This window comes from Cydia splendana, chromosome Z (genome assembly GCF_910591565.1).
Source record: "Cydia splendana chromosome Z, ilCydSple1.2, whole genome shotgun sequence".
Lineage (NCBI taxonomy): Eukaryota > Metazoa > Arthropoda > Insecta > Lepidoptera > Tortricidae > Cydia > Cydia splendana.
This window is the reverse complement of record NC_085987.1, coordinates 32873536-32893496: the sequence shown is the minus strand read 5'-3', so window position 1 is coordinate 32893496 and position 19961 is coordinate 32873536. Positions and strand designations below refer to the sequence as shown.

Sequence of the window (19961 nt, the reverse complement as noted above, 5' to 3'; positions counted from 1 at the left end):
GGGTTTTAACGCAACGCTTTTTAAGCTGTCGTGCGAATGGGGCCGAATAACACGAGCGCTTTTACAACGCGCGTAAAAAAAAAGCGTTTCAATGACACAGAAATCACAGAATGGATACAAGTGTGCAGAGTCTGTTCGGATTTAAAGGCTCCTGTACACAATGGGCCAGCGTAGGCCAGTCTGGGGGACGCATTTATGTGTTAGAGTGATATTGCTATCTCATTCTACCGCATGGCTGCATCCCTTGGACTGGCCGGCGCTGGCCCACTGTGTACAGGGGCCTTAAGAGAAGAGTCGGGGAATGTATTGGGTCCCATACATTCCACGACTCTTCCCTTTACGCACAGACTCTATATTCACACGATGGCGGTGGCGCTATTTAAAAAGCGTTGTTGGATTTTCGACTATAAAAAAACACAAATTACGCGCTTCTGCGCAAATATCTCTTTTTCGCTCTCACTTATGGGTGCGGCGATATATTTACTATACTCTTTGATGCGGCGCACCGAGGTCGCTATGCGGTGCGGTGCGGTAGTGTTAAGGCCCCAGTACACAATTTCAGTAGTCTAACGCATAAATGCGGCCAAGGGACGCATTTATGCGCTAGACGGAGCAAGTGATATTGCTATCTCATTCTACCGCATAGCTGCGTCCCTTGGAGTGGCCGGCGATGGCCCATTGTGTACTGGGGCCTTTACGAAAAGAGTAAAGTATAGGCCGTAACACACTATCGCACCGCACCAAGGTCATTGTGCAACGCACCGATAAGTAAGAGCGAGAAAGAGATATCGCTTTTTCGCTCTTACTTATGGGTGCGTCGCACAATGACCTTGGTGCGGTGCGATAGTGTGTTATGGCCATAAGTATATTACGGCTATGTCGCACCCCCATATTTTTCAGAAATTATTCGTATTCGGAAGGTGATCAATCGATTGAATTCGTTGGTCCGACTTATATAGAATTATTTATTTATAAAATCGCATGCCTACGCATGATGACGTTTGGATGGAGAGTTGGAGAGGCCATCAATGTCAGTGTCAGATCATGGTCTAATTATCATAGATATTATATTATTATACCATGGTGTCAGATAAGAGGTTGTCAAATAGAACTGACTGTCTAGAGAGAAACAGTGAAAACCGATTTTCAGTATTTTTTTCGATTGTGTGTCTGTGTGACTAGTGGCTTTTAATGAATACAGTATTGAGCGTTTAAATTAAAATGTGGCGTCCAAAATTTACTTTATTTCGTAAGATAATCATACCGTCTTTAATGGAGAACGCGAAATTAGCAAAAATATATTATTCTACCAAAGGCCGGCTCCCAAGGTCTACAGCACAAATAACCTTAATCGGTGCGAGTGTTGGGGTCCTAGTCGGTGCAGGGTGGGGTGGCTATACACACTATAAGATCAACGCTAAAAAGCAGGTGGCCCCCATAGAAAATCAAGAATATCCATTCCTTAAGGAAGCACCGAAATACCAAGCTCAGTACAAAGTAATTTTGTTATTTCGTATTTTTTAGTTATGTCATTTACTGATCTAAAGTTAAAGGTGAAATCAAGTCCACAGTAAGCTCAATAAAGCTTGTTGTGTTGTGGCTACTCAGACAACAATATACAGTTTTGAAACTGTGATAAACTTGATAAAATATAATATATAGCTTCAATCTAGAAGAGTTCATGTGGCAAAGTCATTGCTACTCTTTATGCAGCCACCAAATGGGCACACTTGCTCAGTGTCCAAACTATTATTACTTACTAGTTGGACTCTTTGAACAGAACCTTGTTGTGTGTGCTTGTCCCACTGTGTTTGAAATCAATAGATTCCCTTGTATTTGAACTTTTCTGTAGGTGCCAACTATATGTCCTGCTAGTGTTAGCCAGGCCCTCTAGACTATATAATAAATAATATGTACATATACAGGGTGGAAAGATAAGTCGGGCCCTGGAGGGAAACTACCTTAAATCCTTAAGCTGGCTCATTTTACTTAAAGGAGACATTCCTTTATTTTTAAAAAGAAACAAAACTGCATTCAAAGTATTTTTCTTTTTTTCTTCAAACAAAGTGAGGCTTGTCTAAAAAAATCTTGAGTACTAAATATTAGATTTTATGGATATTTTGTACAACAGACGAGTGTAAGACCTAATGTTTCTTGGAAAAATGTTATCATTAACATTAACTGTATCGACTAGTAGAATAAAATTGCGAGTTTTTATTTTTTGGAATTTTTAGTCGGTTCGAGACCTGGGCGAGGCAAGTGAGTTTTAGAAAATCTTTGAATGCCGTTTTGTTACTTTATAAAAATAAAGGAATGTCTCCTTTAAGTAAAATGAGCCAACTTAAGGATTTAAGGTAGTTTCCCTCCAGGGCCCGACTTATCTTTCCACACTGTATATACTTGTCATTGACAAGTTAGCAAAGTTTTAGAATTGGGCAGTGTGTTCATAAGAGAATATTAATATTTTCAGATCAGTAACGACTTGGACACTAGTAACTTGCAGCTTGTACTATTTCAATACCGCACCTGCCCATTCTGCTGCAAAGTGCGCGCATACCTTGATGCCCGGGGTGTCAGTTACGAGGTAGTGGAGGTGGATGCAGTTCTCCGACAAGCCATCAAGTGGTCAGGCTACAAAAAAGTTCCTATTCTATTAGCCAAAGTGGATGGAGGCTATCAGGTATTTGTTTTTAAAACTAATAATATTTGATGATTCATTATAATGATTTATTTAACTTTGTCTGCATTTTTATTGTTTTAGCAACTAATGGACAGTTCAGCTATAGTATCTGTACTGGAGACTTTCTTGAGAGACAACAATTGTCAGCTGCGAGATGTCGTGAAGTTCTATCCTATTACAAAGTTCCTGAATGATCAGGGCAAGGAAGTGACTGATGTAACAAACAAATACTTTATAATGCATAACTCAGTTGTTTCTGATCAAAGTGAAAGAAATGCAGAAGCGTAAGTAATTCATTTTTATTTTATGTATGTTATGTTTATCCAATGCCCAAGAAGGTTGTATTTGTTTAGTTATTTGAATTCCATATATATTACAAACCGCCCAATAGCCAGGTCCACACAGAGCGAGCATACGCGCGAAGCAATTTCCTCGCGCACAAAACGGCCATGTAGACGTGCCTTGCAGGTATGCTCGCTCTGTGTGGACAGGACACGGCTAATAATATTTTCAACAATTGTTTCGCTCATAAAAAATCATTCATACTTAACAGGTGGAGCGCCCTACTGTCGCACGTGTGATGGTAACTAGTATAGGAGTTCCATAATACGGTAATTTTGGGGCGCTCCACGGGTTAAAACTGTGATAGAAACATTGTGTCAAACAGGTAGGCCGCTAGCTTTGTTGTATTCACTAGTTAACTAGTTAATGATGCTGTTATAGTTAAGTGTTTGTGTTACTTGCGTCAATTTAACTCATAGAAAATTAAACTGGCAAGTTGTTCCATAGCCAAAATGTAAAATACGGAATCTTATTGTTTTGTTATTATATTTTATTTATAGTGAAGAGCGAGAATGGCGGCAGTGGGCCGATCGTGTGCTAGTGCACACCCTGTCGCCCAATGTATACCGAACAGCTGGGGAAGCTCTAGATACTTTCAAGTGGTTTGAGGAAGCTGGTCGCTGGCGAGAGTCTTTCCCTGCCTGGGAGTGCGCTCTCATGGTCTATGGGGGAGCTGCTGCTATGTGGGTTATTGCTAAGCGACTCAAGACAAGGTAGGCTTTACAATTTTGGTGCAATACATATCATCATCATCATCATCTCAGCCATAAGACGTCCACTGCTGAACATAGGCCTCCCCCTTGGACCTCCATACGTGCCGGTTGGAAGCGACCCGCATCCAGCGTCTTCCGGCGACCTTAACAAGATCGTCTGTCCATCTTGTGGGTGGACGTCCTACGCTGCGCTTGCTAGTCCGTGGCAATACATATATTTCTCACTTATTACTTACCTTTGTACCACATTCAGTTTAGTTAATGTATTTTTTGTGACACTTACAGGCACCACATCAAAGATGATGTCCGTCAGTCACTCTATGACGCTGCAAATGACTGGATGGGGGCACTTAGAAAGAAAGGCACTAAGTTCCTAGGTGGGGGCCAGCCTAATCTTGCAGATATCGCTGTGTATGGTGTCCTGAGCAGCATTGAAGGGTGCCAGGCGTTCCAGGACTTGAGGAGCCATACAGACATAGGGGTGTGGTATGATGACATCAAGAACTCAATAGAACGAAGACAAGGAAAAGTTACGTCTGCACTGACACAAGCGTGAACATTTTCTTGTGACCTTTACCTGTTGTATTGTTAGAGTTGTGTTGAAAGATAGAGATTTGAAAACTTTATTTATAAAAATAATTAGATATTAGAAGCATTTGCGAAAGTATTTACGTGTGAGTTAATTATTTTAACGTCACTCTGCTATGCATAAGGATTGTTAGAAGCTGTCCTAGTAGTCCTAAATTGGACGAAGGCCTTCAAGGTATTGCATCTGTATAACGTGTGACCTCTGATCACACTTAATACTTACACAAATAAAGGCACAATTCCCAGATATGTGCATAGTCTGTTCTAGTTAAGTGTTGTTATTCAGCGTAATATGTTGATATTTCAATAGATACTTTGCATTTATAACATTAGTCATATTGTTTATAAGTCCTTCGGGTTATAGCCGTTATACCTAGCTTCCCGAGGATGTTCTCCGTATTCTGCAGCATTTTTGATGACACTTTTTAAAATATATATAAAAAATGTTCTAAGATTGATTATAAACATTTTAGCAAAGGCGAACATAAACAAAATGATTATATAACATTATAACCGGATAATATATAATATTTTAACCGGAACAACCGGAACTCTATTTTCAACTTTATCTGCTTCCAATATTAGTTGTAAATTGTTGTTCAGTACAATTTTCGTGAGTCGCGACACGGAGACATCTATAATAATAGTATCAAGAGCAGTACTGATAATTCTGCTACTCGATGCTAGATGTCGACTACGAAAATAATAGTTGTTTTGGTACCAAAACTGATATATGGAGTGAGCACTCTATGCTTGCTATATTGCTCTTTGACCTAATCCACATTAAATCTTACAAATCTTGCGATGCCTTGCCTGACCTGTTTTTTCTTTTATGCGAACGACAAATGACATGACGTCGTTTTCTTTTACAACAAGTAAGCAATATATTACTTATAGATTGTTAGAGCCAGGGATGTTGCGGAAGCAGATATTTGACATCCGCGGATGCGGATATTTTAAGCGTCACATCCGCGGATGCGGATGTCTAGATTTGGTACTTAAAAAACGTCATATATTATATTTTTAGCATTTTTTATTAAAAAAAAACGAAACGTTTAGTATTTGAGCAAGAATATAGGTGCGTTTTATTTAATAAACAGTAACTTGGCCGACTTTTCGGGATCTAGACGATTTCGTTTTATATAATGACGAAATTACCTAGCACTTACGCCGGCGCCGCCGCCGCTAATACGTTCCTGTTACCGACTTGGTCGACATCCGCATGATGCGGATGCTCCGCATCGATTTTATGCGGATGCGGATGCAGATGCGGATGTTGAAAATAATGCGGATGTTCCGCGGATGCGGATGCGTATATTTGCAACATCCCTGGTTAGAGCGTAGGCACTGATTGCAAATTTTCATTTGCTTTGATCCTGTTATTCCCTGTGAACTTTAGTAATATTCTACATGCATAAAGACTTCACATAAAGTCTGCTTTATCTTTTAAAACCGTCCCGTAAGGACAAATTTGAAATTGCCGCGTTTTTGAAGGTTCATCTCTCATTAACCAGACTCTAGTAGAGCCGAGCACTTAAGTTTAAAGTTTAATCTGTTTAAAATACGTAACGTTGCTTATAAATCCGATCCGGTCTTATCCCAACATAGGTACCTTATGAACTATTTTATCAGATTAGCTAAATAAACAAAACAGTCTTATGGTATCTTTTATTTTTAGTTGTCTTACCTAAATACATGTACGTAATAATATAACATCGTCGAAAAGAAAACAATATCGGCTTAGAAATTACAAATGTTACTGTCTTCCTTTCAATTATTTAACTATTTCCATCGTGTCACCTTATTTACTAGGTACTAGGTACAACTAGGTACTATTTACAATTATGTATATAAAATATTATTTTATTAAACATCACCTTGCCATGCCCGATTAATTTGTAAAAGGGCTTGTAAAATCCATTAAAAGAGAGGTCCACTTTAAGGCGCTTTTTTATCATAATACGAAAAAAAAAACATCTTTCGCCTACCTCATTCCTCATATAATATTCCCCTGACATAGCACATTGTGATTTTAACCGTTTCCGGAAATAAAAGAATAAATTAAGAAAAAAGCGGCATGAAAGTAAAGATGTCAATAAGCAGCAAAGCAATCCGTTAATAAGCAGCCAGGTAAAGAAGAGAGTGGTCGTCGGCATTATGCAAGTTGTTGAAATGAATGGAAAATGATTGGCCGTTTAAAGTACTGTCATTCCTCTCAGGCCCAGGTTTCTGGTCCTGTCAGGCCTCTATTTTTTAGGAAAGCCACCTGTGCTACTTAAATTTAGATACATCAATATAGCTTACTCTAATTATTCACTTGTGCTTTCACTCGTCCCCAATAGTTGAGTGTGCTCAGTGCATAAAAAGGTCAACCACGGCGTTGCATGAACAAGAGATTTCCTTTGGTAGGATTGGTCCTTAGGACCCAAGGATGGATTTAAGAAGTGGAGCCACCCAGATTTTTGATGCAGGTGGGGGTGGGGGGTTTTTTAAGCGTCTGCGACGTCTGAGGTTAATAATTCTTTAAGTTTAGGTTCTAAGTCAAGTTTAGTGTCATTTTCAACTAAATCAAAGATGTAGACATAGATTTCATCCAAATCGGTTCAGCGTTTATTGATTTCCCATACAATCCTACACCTTATTACCTTTCATTTTTAAGGGATTTTTTTGGAATAAAAACTATCCTATGTTCTTCCCCGGGACTCAAACTATCTCTATACCAAATTTTATCTTAATCGCTTCAGCGGCTATTGAATCCCCATACAAATTTCCACCTCCCTTTTTACACCCTTTAGGGATTATTTTTGACATTAAAAGTATCCTATGTTCTTCCCTGGGACTCAAACCATCTCTTTACCAAATTTAAACTAAATTGGTTCAGCAGTTTAAGCGTGAAAGTATTTTTTTTATATTTTATGTGTTTTTACTTCGGAATGGAGCCGGAATGATATCATAAATGAATTCGGCATCCCCGATTTATACGAAAACGATACCAAACTGGGCCTAGTAACTAAAATGATATAGATATCAAGATAAAGTTGAGAGCCCCCCCCCCCTAAAAATTTACATCAAAAATCTCGGTGGCTCCACTTCTTAAATCCATCCTTGGGTCTTAAGGACCAATCCTGCCAAAGGAAATCTTTTGTTCATGCAACGCCGTCGTTTAGGGCTTCCACCCTCGACTACAATAATACATTTTAATATTGTACCTAATAAATAAATAAATTGTTAGAGATTGATTTGTTTAGTGACGCGTTTTACTGATAGTGGTGAAAAAGGGTAGTAGGGCTCAGTCCTCAGCAGGCCACCTGCGTGTAGGTCAGGCTGAAGCCGCGGTTGGCGACGTCGGGCGCGGTGGTGGCCGTGGCGCCCTCGTCGCCGTCCGTCACCACGTACAGCACAAACGGCTTGGCTCCCGCTGGACACAATTATCATTTATTAGGAGGGCTCATGGGTGAATTGCAAAAATATTGTACAGTGGCGCCCGTAGCGGCGAATACACACGAGGCGGGCGCTAACTGTGTAGGTACATTTTTTGCATACAGCTTTATTAGGTACAACACCAATGTTAACGAACTATAATTTAAAAAGAAGAGGTAGCACTCTGCACAGATCTTTTAGGTATCTTTAGTCTGTTCGAGAAACTGAAAACGGTGAAAAATAGAGATAATACTCCTAAAAATACGTGTGATACCTCATTAGATTCGTCATGATGCCTAGAAAAATGTATTCTAAGCGTGTATTAGCACACAATAAATATCAAAAGTTATAAGCAAAAAAAGGGGGAAAAAAGTAGATATTTTTTATTTCCCCAATATCTCAAAAAGTATTCATATTTAAGAAACGAAAATTAATATTAGTAAAGAGGAGGATATTTCCAATAAAACATTCCATACTTGCAGAACTGTATCTCCATTATTTATACTCTTCATTCAACGCTGAACACAGCCCTCCGCGCCTCATTTTGGGGAAACGCGCGCGGCGTGATAAAGCGATTACGTAACATTAAATATAATTTTAAAGGTATTAAATATTCATTGAAAAATTAAAAAAAATTACGGTATATTTAAAAAACATGTCAACAAATGTACTACTTGTAGAAATTTATCTTAACATTATTTTTTCAACAAGTTAGGCAATTGTTAATTAGCAAAATTTTCTCAAACTTCCTTCTTTATTAAAAACGAAAAAAAAAATTATAAATAAGCATTGTAAAATTTTGTCGCTTTCTAGAGCCCTTCTCATATAAATGCTTAATAAGATCCCATTATAAAAGTTTTAATAAAGTTAATACTTTGCTTAAAATAAGTTTTAGAATAACATAGAAAATTGTCAAAAATCGAAAAATGAAGGTAAAATGGTAAAACTTAAAACAACATTATAACCAAACTATTACATTTTTTAGAACTTTTGTAACGTGATCTTATTAAGCATGTATATGAGAAGAGCTCTAGAATGCGACAAATTTTTACGATAGTTATTTATATTTTTTTTTTCGTTTTCAATAAAGAAGGAAGTTTGAGAAAATTTTGTTTATTAACAATTGCCTAACTTGTTGAAAAAATAACTTTAAGATAAATTTCTACAATTAGTACATTTGTTGACATGTTTTAAATACACCATAATTTATTAAAATTTTTCAATGAATATTTAATACCTTTAAAATTATATTTAATGTTACTTAATCGCTTTTTCACGCCGCGCGCGTTTCCCCAAAATGAGACGCGGAGGGCTGTGTTCAGCGTTGAATAAAAAGTATAAATAATGGAGATACAGTTCTTCAAGTATGGAATGTTTTATTGGAAATATCCTCCTCTTTAATAATATTAATTTTCGTTTCTTAAATATGAATACTTTTTGAGATATTGGGGAAATAAAAAATATCTACTTTTTTCCCCCTTTTTTTGCTTATAATTTTTGATATTTTTTGTGTGCTAATACACGCTTCGAATACATTTTTCTAGGCATCATGACGAATCTAATGAAGTATCACACGTATTTTTAGGAGTATTATCTCTATTTTTCACCGTTTTCAGTTTCTCGAACAGACTACTTATCCGATCCCAAGAATTAAATTTCGTAGTTATTTACATACCTTACAAACTAACCACAGAAATATTCAATGAAAACCAAGTGTTCAAAGAATGGGAAGGAATCAATTAAAAACGTCCATGATATTTCAATATCTCACTCTGGAAAATGTGGCACACGTCGGTTACAGTCAGACACTTACTTTGAACGGTAACAAAGCCCAGCCCGCAGAAGCGGTCAGTGCCGACCCCGAGGCCGGTGTCGACAACTGTAGGGTTGGGTATGACCACGAAGTCCGTGGTGCAGGCGCCGTCGTTGACCGCGCCCACCGTCGTGCCCAGCACGGTGTTGTCCGCGCCCTCCACGTCGCCGGTCACCGTGAACGAGTAGATGTCAGAAGTCTTAAAGAATAATAAATTATACTTACATATGAAACATTCGCCGGTTCAATTTTAAGTAACATATAGTTAGTCAATACTTTGAGAAAATCTCGTATCTTATACTGGCTACTCAAAGTTAAAAGGCAGTAACTCTGTATGCATCTCAATCTCATATCACATTGATAACACATCTTTCTTTTGATTGACAGAAAAAGATACGAGTTTTGTTCCAAGTAGTGCCGGTACATACATTGGTATTTAAGGACAATCTTGCACAATCGTTGCTCCGTAATAACATCCGTTTAAGGGTATATTCGGTATTAGACGCAAAAATTTTTTGGCCTTTGTATGGACGGTTGGCCGACTTGGGCGACCTGCCCTTAAGAAAATTTTTTTTTACTTCACACAACGCTAAAAACGGCCAAATAAATGCGCCGTAAACAGACGCCTAGCATACATACTCGGCAACAATAAACGCCTAAATCAAAATGGTTACACGGATAATTTCTTTCTCATTCCGTTCCCAAAATTTTGTTCCGATTGGTTAAGTTTTGAAGGAGGAAAATGTAGGGAACGATACCGCACCCCATTTTATTGAGGCTCCGGCCGCGCCTGCGAGACAGCAACATTAATTCAAATTTCTTAAATTTGAAAAGGGGCTCAACTAATATTTCCACTTAATTACCTACTATAGTTCGTTATTTTTAGCATTAGAAATAAGGTAAACAATCTTGATGTGTCTTTTAATTGAAAAACACATTTTAAAAATAAGTTATGGCAAATATGTAACAATTATGAATCTAATACGAATATTTATATTCTTCTGCTTTCATAAGTAATAGTTATTGATTTTAAAAGCGTTTTTCAAATAAAAGACATGTCAAGATCGCTTACCTTCTTTCAAGTTCTTTCTAATGCTAAAAAAACGAACTATAGAGTCAGACCAAGAATAGTCTGCAGCGGATTTGATAGCCCTCGCAGTGCAATTTTAAACGTCAAACTTCTATGAAATTATGAGGTGTAAATGACACTTGCACTGCGTGGGCTATCAAATCCGCTGCAGACTTTTTATGGACCGACTCTATTGAGAAATAAATGCGAGAAAGCCCGCCAAGCACTGAATGCGTGCAGACCAACAGAGCACCAAACTCTTGGGACAGAGGCGGTGGTCTCTTTGGTACAGACGTAGGTATTGTATTTTAAGTAGGCATATATGTGTTATTAGTTAATTGGTATTGCATATTGCGAGCAAATAATAATATGATATTATCGCGTGCGGTAGGTGATTTTGATTGTTTATTAAATTATAATGACCTGAGAATATTGTATGGCGCAGTAGCCGGCTTCCATCCTGATGCATATCCCGTAGTTCAAGTTGGCGATCTGGCGAGTGCCGGTGACGAGCGAAGCGCTGAGCGCCGTGTTGGCGGCCGTGCCGTAGTTAAAGCTGGAGATGGTCCCTGTGGTGCCGGTGTAGTACTGCAAGCAGCCGTTGGGTGCTGAAACGGAATGCAGCAGTTAATATCAATAACCAATAGCCGCACAACAGTTGATGTCGGAATGGCAAGTAGATAGTAACCTGCTAATTAACCGTGACGTCGGCAAATACTTTAAAAATACCTAAGTTGGTACGTAACTGCTACAGTCTACCACTTGATTTATATAGATAGATTTCAATATACCTTATGTATACCTAAAGCAAATAAGTTACTAAACTTCCTTTTTTTCTTACGTACTCAGTACATACATACACATACATTGGCAAAATTGACTTGATTGGAATAGGTAAGGTAAACGTGCTCGACATGCTAATGCCCAATAGATATAATGACACCTTGCTGTCACCTCTATTGACAATGACTTAAGTTTCGAGATGACATGTACTGGGACCGCGTCGAGCACCAGTACGTTTACCTTACTTAAACCACCCGGAATTAAAAATGACTTAGTCTGGTAGTCCGACCATTTGTGCCAATGACGAAGGACCTATATAGCATTGACGAGCTTAATGTGTGAACGCAAAAATCCGCAACGAATGTATTAAGGGTTTTAAGGGACTGACCTAATCCAGGGCAATCACAGGCAATCTGTGTAAGCTTTACGTTCCACCGTCTGCTGAATGTGGTACTCGCGGTAGCAGTGATTGTGACTGTGATGGCGGTGTCGCCGTCGAAGTCGACGAAGATGGTCTGACCGGTGTTGTCGCCGCAGAGTGTTGGCACGATGGTGTTGCCGCCCGTCACAGTGATGGAGTCCGTCGAGCAGACGCCGTCGCCGTCCGGTTGAGCGAGCACCATGTCCAGGAAGTCGATACGGAGCTGGAATAATGTCACTTTAAATCGCTTTTCGCTACAGCGTTTGATGGTCGTCTTTAATCTTTCGAACGGTCAAAGAAGATGAAACAAAAGTGGATGACAGTTAATTTTGTGGAAATTTACTTAAATTTTGTCATGGAATTCAGTCTGAGCTGGTGAGCTTTTTTAGTTATACAGCTGGTTGCACAAGCATATCAATGCTAGTAGAATAAAATGATGGCGTTGAGAAGTACGACTTGAGGCGGAGTATTTTACAAGAGTAAAAATATACAAGACAAGAAGCCAAGACAGAAGAGTATAAAAGTGAGGTGTTCAAAATTCAATTAGAAAAAGGTTTATCATATTATTAAAAAAAGTTTTCAAGATAGAGTAGTGATTATATTTTTCCTGTAATATCTATATTAATGTTAAATGTAAAAATTTCATGATTTTTCTTTGGTATACCTAAACTTGGGAGATAAGGGAGAGACGGACGGACTGACAGAGTCGCACCATAAGGGTCCCTTTTGTACCTTTTTGTTACCTTTGTACCTTTAGCACCACCAACGTGTTGTTCGCGTTGGTGGTGCTGCCGGACTCGCGGGCCGCTGGGACAGTAACAATAACGTTTACCTCACATATGTTACTGCTGCACCGGTTGACGATAATGCTGCAGGCGGCGCCGCCGGCGTACGCGGCCGGGTACCCCGGGATCGTGAAGTACGTGATGTTCGCGTTGGTGGTGCCGCCGCACTCGCGGCTGGGACAGTAACAATAACGTTTACCTGACATATGTTACTGCTGCACCGGTTGACTATAATGCTGCAGGCGGCGCCGCCGGCGTACGCGGCCGGGTACCCCGGGCTCGTGAAGTACGTGTTGTTCGCGTTGGTGGTGCCGCCGCACTCGCGGGCCGCTGGGACAGTAACAATAACGTTTACCTGACATATGTTACTGCTGCACCGGTTGACGATAATGCTGCAGGCGGCGCCGCCGGCGTACGCGGCCGGGTACCCCGGGCTCGTGAAGTACGTGTTGTTCACGTTGGTGGTGCCGCCGCACCCGCGGGCCGCTGGGACAGTAACAATAACGTTTACCTGACATATGTTACTGCTGCACCGGTTGACGATAATGCTGCAGGCGGCGCCGCCGGCGTACGCGGCCGGGTACCCCGGGCTCGTGAAGTACGTGTTGTTCACGTTGGTGGTGCCGCCGCACCCGCGGGCCGCTGGGACAGTAACAATAACGTTTACCTGACATATGTTACTGCTGCACCGGTTGACGATAATGCTGCAGGCGGCGCCGCCGGCGTACGCGGCCGGGTACCCCGGGCTCGTGAAGTACGTGTTGTTCACGTTGGTGGTGCCGCCGCACCCGCGGGCCACTGGCAACAATCATACAAAAACGTGTGGACTCAGGCCAAGCTAACTCGGCAGCGATTTTGATAGCACAGACTGTGCAAGTGTTATAACACTTTAAATTCTCGCGTTTTGTACACAATTAAACTCGAACGTCGAAACGTCGACAAAAAGGTAAAACAATGAAATTTAATCGCGTTAGACCCGTTAACGACATTAATTATGTGCAAGTGTTATTTTAAACGTCAAACTTCTATGAAAGTATGACGTTTATAATAACACTTGCACAATTTGTGCTATCAAAATCGATGCTCAGTTTACTTGGTCTAACTTAATTTATCTTAGTTTACTATAAGCAGTGCCGAATTATTTATTATAACTACCTAATAACTAAAACGTAAAGTGTTCTTGATTACAAAATAACGGATTATTCGATCACGCGGGGATGTTGTAATAAATAAATAAGTATTATAGGACATTTTTACACAAATTGACTAAGCCCCACGGTAAGCTCAAGAAAGCTTGTGTTGTGGGTAGGGATTGCAAATATTCGAAACTTTCAGATATTCGAATATTCGACTTTTTCTGACGAGATATTCGAATATTCGAATAATTATTCGAATATTTAAAAAAAATAAGAAAAGGAACGAGAAATCGGTTTATTATCGTTTTATTCAAAAGCTTTTTTCACATACTGCTAAAACTAATGATATTTTGCAGAAATCCACTTGATTGACTAGATTTTATCATCCTACTCCTCAGAGTAGGAAGATAAAAAACTTTTATTATTTATAATAAAAGTTTTATAAGAAATATTTATAAATGTGTCGTCGCGTGAATTAATATAACTTTAACCATCCAAACACGTACGTACGAGAAAAAACATTTTAGTTGGTAATTATTTTCTGATTTTAATTAACTTCTACTCGTTAAGAGGTCTGTAAAATGGCCTTGCATTCCATTGTATTTTAAATCTTTATTGACTTTATTTGTCTTAGCACGTTTAGTTTGATTCCTAATATTAGGTCGGCTATTATATAAATTATTTAATAGGTATTGGAATATTTAAGGGAAAAGGTTGGCTGACTACTGGGTGGATTATTCCTTAGCTGGTGCATGGTTAGATTACCTACTTCGGCAGGTTTGGTATTATCAAATTTGCGAATTGCGATAAAGGGCAAGGTTTAGACTTCGAATATTCGCTTAAGGTACGTTTGTACTCAATAAACAGAATGACCCTTTATCCTAAAACTGACGTAACGTTGCTTATCCCTAGAAAAAGCACTAGCCGCATCGTAATAAAACATAATTTTTTATTTGGTTTCTTTGAAATTGAGTTAGGTTTAACTGTATTCACGAAGCCTATCGAGAGGAAACCTTGGGTTCCTCATTCACTGTGAATACCTGGCAAAACACACAGAAACTGTAACTATAGCGGATGAAAATAGATTTTTTTCTAGTAATAAAAAATATTCGAATATTCGAAACCTGAGCGGCCGAATATTCGAATATTCGAATAATCGAATTGCAAGCCCTAGTTGTGGGTACTCGGACAACGATATATATAATATATACTAAAATACATAGAAAACAACCACGACTCAGGAACAAATATCTGTATCATCATACAAATAAATGCTTTTACCAGGATTCGAACCCAGGACCATCGGCTTCATAGGCAGGGTCACTACCCACTAGGCCAGACCGGTCGTGTTGTAATACTTAGGTATGCATATGATTATACTCGTATCTGCTGAGAAGTATCTTTTCAACTCCATACTTTAAAAAATGTTATCTTTGCGTTACCTTCGCGTACCTAATCATAAACTACTACTTAAACGTCACCTAAATATTTCCTAAATCTACGTCCTTACTCCATTCAGCGTACAAGGTTGCGCTCAGGAAAGGCAGTCTTTTTAAAATTAGCTTTTTGGTCAAAGCTTAAACGCAATTTTTGTATAGCTGGTCGTTCAACATTGGTACTTGACTTATTAGAACTGATTAAAAAAGGATTTAAAAGAAAGTTGGTAATCAATAATATTATAGGTGCTTTGTATAAATGCTTACCTACGCAGCATCGGCCTCTTCTTGAAGCGCACGTCCCAGTGATGGTCCCATTGAGGTCATTACACTCCCGGCGCGCCAAGCATGTGCCAGTCATGACGTTGGAAGTCGAGCACTCAGTATTCGCAAAGCGAACGATGCTCCCGCCGAATGGAAACACTGGAAATACGAGGGATTAGAGCAGGTGTTCCCAATCATTTTCAGTTTGCGGCGCACTTGCAAGTTTAAAATTTAATCTTCGGCGCCCTAACCTAGCTAGGCTATTCGAAATAGATAGGTAGCATGGTGAGGAGGATTGCCTTACGGTGCCCCTCTTTACCGTCCACGGCGCACTAGGACGCCGCGGCGCACAGTTTGTAAACTCCTAGGTCCCCCGATCCGATATCGGATTCGGATGTCGGATGACCAATGGAGAAAAACAGCTGCTAGATTTATGAAACAGATGCTATAGGGCATTTGCCCTATAGCATCATGTTTCGGCTGTAGTTTCGGTTTCGGCCAAAAAGCGGCCGAACCTATCGGTCGGGCCGAAACTTACGAAATGGTACTTCGTACTATGAAACTAAACTATGTGACAAAGACCAAAAGCTGGGGATTAAGTAGGACAACAATATTAATACCTACATATACTGATTCATGTACTTATAGGTACAGAAATTATTGGTTTATTTTAAAACACAATTCCACTAATGAGGGCGCCACTGGACGGTCGACGCAGTCTTAAGATGCTGTCAATACCTATAACGCGCACACTGTCTAATTGTATCGAAGTAAATGAGATAGCACTGTCGCATGTTACTGGGCCCTGGGCAAGAGAATAGTAAGAAAACTCATCATCTTCCTCGCGTAATCCCGGAATTTTTGCCACGGCTCATGGCAGCCTGGGGTCCAATTGACAACTAATTCCAAGAATTGGCGTAGGCACTAGTTTTTACGAAAGCTACTTCCATCAGACTGACCTAACCCAGAGAGTAAACTAGGCGTTATCAGGACTAGTCCGGCTTCCTCACGATGTTACTAGAGCCGCAAAGTTGATTTTCTCAATAGTTAATATTTTGCGAGGCTGAACAGCTGACTATTGATTAAAACGAAGAAAAAACCCTTAACTTTTTGAATGCCACAGACGGCAATTGACGTCAACGCAAAATCGTGACAACGACGCCAAAGAGGGCAATTGACGTCGATCGTTTTTTGATGAAAATCTACTGAAAAAGACCCCACTATTAAGTTGGCATTATTTATTCACAAAACTAAATTTTACCCCCGTGGCGTCAGTGGCACGGCAAATGGATGCGCCGTTTGGCGTTCAAAAGGTTAAAAGTGTCCCCAGTTTTTCATACGAATGCTCGACCTTAGCCTCACTTTTTACCTCAATTTACCATTGGTTTGTGTTCCACAATGTCCTCTACTTCAGCTTAGCTTAGCCTTTGGTCTCGCTGCGCCATGCTCGGCCTGCGGTCTCGCTTTTTAATACAATGGACATTGGTTGGAGTCTGTGCTCAACTAAAGTTCGCCTCAATTGGGCACTTCGGACTTTTAGGCCCAGGTGAAGATCGGTACCCGGCCTTGCGATATTGTCAACAAAAAATTTCGGGTTCGCTGCGCTCGCCTTTTTTGGTTGACCCTGTATCTACATGTTAGCTTGACTGGTGAATGAATAGAGTCTTCTTGGTCTCTCAATCTGCAATGATTTTGATAGCTTAGGTATGCAGTGCAACTAGTGCAAATGTTATTTAAACGTCATAATTTCATAGACGTTTTGACGTTTAAAATAACACTGCGTGTGTTATCAAAATCGTTGCAGAATTATCTTGGTCTAACTCTAGTAATTTTCTTACAAAACTGCTCAAGTAACATCTATTTCAAGGACATTGGGTGTTAACAGCCCCATAATATGTGTGTAAAAGCGGTTTTATTACATTTTTTCAACGATTTTAACAAGTCTACAAAAGTTTCGGTTTCGGTTTCGGCCGAAACTAGAGCCAAAGCCGAACATTCGGTTTCGGTTTCGGTTTCGGCAAAAATACATGTTTCGGTCGGACACTAATAAAAAGGCACTTTACTTTTTTATTCTTTGTAGTCGTATCCGGCATCTGATATTGGATCAGACAATGTGAAAACGCTCTTATGTCTACACTTTATTCGCAGGTGCTGGGGGGCGATTTTTGAAGTTCGATCGCTCGATATCGTCACTCGAAAATCGGTGGAAAACAGCGAAATGCTAATTTTTTAAATACGAGCGATAGAAATTGGGAATCGAGTGGTATTGACCACTCGTTTTCAATTCTATTAGTAGAATTTAAATGACTAGTAGTGAAGATATTAATTAACGAAATACACGAAATCGAGTGGTCGAAATTCTCTCCCTGCTCCCTGGTCGCCGGACTCTAGGGTTGGGGACTAATACAAAACCCAAACGTACCTACTCAAAAGACAGTACTCAACATATGTACCTTGTTTGTCCGTCGGTAGTTAAAATGAATAAATGAAAAGAAAAATAATAATGTGACCCATTCATACACTAAATAAATATAATATTACTATAAATTGTACTTAATCAGCAGTCGGGTGTAACCTTTCTCTTCACTTTACCGATGGTTCCTTATGTGATATACAAGGTTTTATTTCCGTTTCCTGTCATTCAATATTTCATGCATGTATAAAACAAATGTGATGATAAGACAATATTATTTCAGTATGAGTATGATATTGAGACTTTTTGTCAAAAGCTTATTTCACATTTATCTCGATCTGTAAGCATATTAACACCGGCCCTGTGATCGTTAGTGAAGACTAAAGTAACGAGCCATAACTGAATAAAATTCTTAAGTCATTTAACTTGGAACTAATGAGACCTAGATATTCGCTTGTTTAACAACGTTTTTGTATTGTGTAATTAGGTGAGTAGGCAGTCAGTAGTTACATATGCACAAAAAATGTAACACTTTTACAATTCGCATTGTACCTACTACCGCGGTGGTGTAAAAACAACTAATTGCTACGGAAATGCGCACGCAGAAGCAAAATATTGGTCTTAGGTACCTTAATATTAATATGTAGTTAATATGTACTACCTACTGCTTGAAAATAAACGACTAAATTTGTATTGTTCAAATATGAATCAGTTTAAGAAACATATTAATTTAGTAATACGTAAGTACCTAAAATGTCGAGTGTATAAATAACCACCCTAAAATTTTAGGTAATAAAAAAGCTATACTTCTAAAATGTTTGATTCTAAAGCTTTTTTTAAAAACATCCTAATTTGTTACGGATATTTAAGATATTATGTAAATGTTATCAGGAATCGATTGACACCTAATTCACTCAGTAAATTGTTTTGGATACATACCTACCTACTTGGGTACATACATATCAACACACATACCAATGTAATAATAAAATAATTTTGCTTAAGTACATATGTACCACTGCTGGGCAGGCCTCCTCACATTCACGAAAATAGTATGTGCGTTCTCCACACATTGCCGTAGTCAGGTAAAATATATGGTCTTTTATTTAGGTACCTAATTAAAACAGATCCGCTTGTATCACACAAATCTCGCAGGGCCGTAAAATACAGTGTACTTACAAATCTTTCCTTTTCTGTACCCTTTGTCGTCCGCTTCTTCGGAATCCAGTTCCTCTTTATCAAAATTCCACTCCCTGTTGCTGACGCCGCCTATCGCATCTGAACCATCGTAGTTAACGGATATAGCCAAAGCGGCGATTAAGGAAGACCCCAGTATCATTAAGAAAACTTTGCAACTCATTTTTAACTGCTACCACCACTGTATACAACACTTAGCAAAATAACCAGAATATTAATATTATTAAATATTAGCGAAGTTCTTTGTTAACCAAGGCACGATCCCCACTATGCTGAATTTCAATTTCAGGAGTGTAAGCCCTACGTACAACCGTCGCCAAAATGGTAAAGGAGTTGTCAATCATGTATATATAATGTAGGTGATAACGGTTGCCGTGTTTGTGCAAGGTGTTAGGGTTGATACCGTTCTTCAGTTAGCACCCGCCGACCTGGAGAACTACTTTCGTGTCTACAACTGCTAGGAAAGGTATGTCACACATCATTAAGCAGGTAATTGTTAAATCATGTGAACCTTATGTGCCACAAATTTCATTGCCAATGCTAAGGGCGTATTTAATGGTGAGTCCTTTTCCGTATTTGCCATAATAATCATGGTAGATGGTACATTATTTTTTTACCACACCAGTTTATAATGGTTCTCTTTATTGCTCAGAAACTGATACCTAAGAAAGTTGCATTATATCCACAAGAGTGACAAAGTCTTTTCATAGCATTAGCACACCAGTTGTTAAAAACTGGCATAACTACTTACAAAGTTAAAATGCCATATTGTTATGGTCTTTATCAGCATTTCCACGATACCAAAATGGTGCAACCAAGAGCAAATGCACTAACAGTTACAAAAATACCCAAGTTACTACATAACTGTAGAATTTCCATAATTTCTACAGATAGCCATCAT

General features: G+C 39.2%; 2 protein-coding genes across 2 annotated transcripts; one reads left to right on the top strand and one right to left on the bottom strand.

Moving 5' to 3' along the window:
• Positions 1 to 1123: 1123 nt before the first annotated feature.
• Positions 1124 to 4572, top strand: LOC134805180 (prostaglandin E synthase 2). Its single transcript, XM_063778489.1, has 5 exons — positions 1124 to 1497; positions 2471 to 2680; positions 2762 to 2964; positions 3523 to 3735; positions 4021 to 4572. Exons 1-5 carry the CDS (start codon positions 1222 to 1224, stop codon positions 4289 to 4291), a joined length of 1173 nt encoding a protein of 390 aa, XP_063634559.1. The 5' UTR covers positions 1124 to 1221; the 3' UTR covers positions 4292 to 4572.
• A 2975-nt stretch (positions 4573 to 7547) lies between these two features.
• On the bottom strand, positions 7548 to 19261 carry LOC134804921 (uncharacterized). Its single transcript, XM_063778241.1, has 7 exons — positions 19043 to 19261; positions 15454 to 15609; positions 13282 to 13412; positions 11797 to 12052; positions 11049 to 11233; positions 9557 to 9755; positions 7548 to 7741 (listed from the first exon to the last, which is right to left on the bottom strand). The coding sequence occupies exons 1-7, from the start codon at positions 19221 to 19223 to the stop codon at positions 7620 to 7622; spliced, it is 1230 nt and encodes a 409-aa protein (XP_063634311.1). The 5' UTR covers positions 19224 to 19261; the 3' UTR covers positions 7548 to 7619.
• Positions 19262 to 19961: the final 700 nt, after the last annotated feature.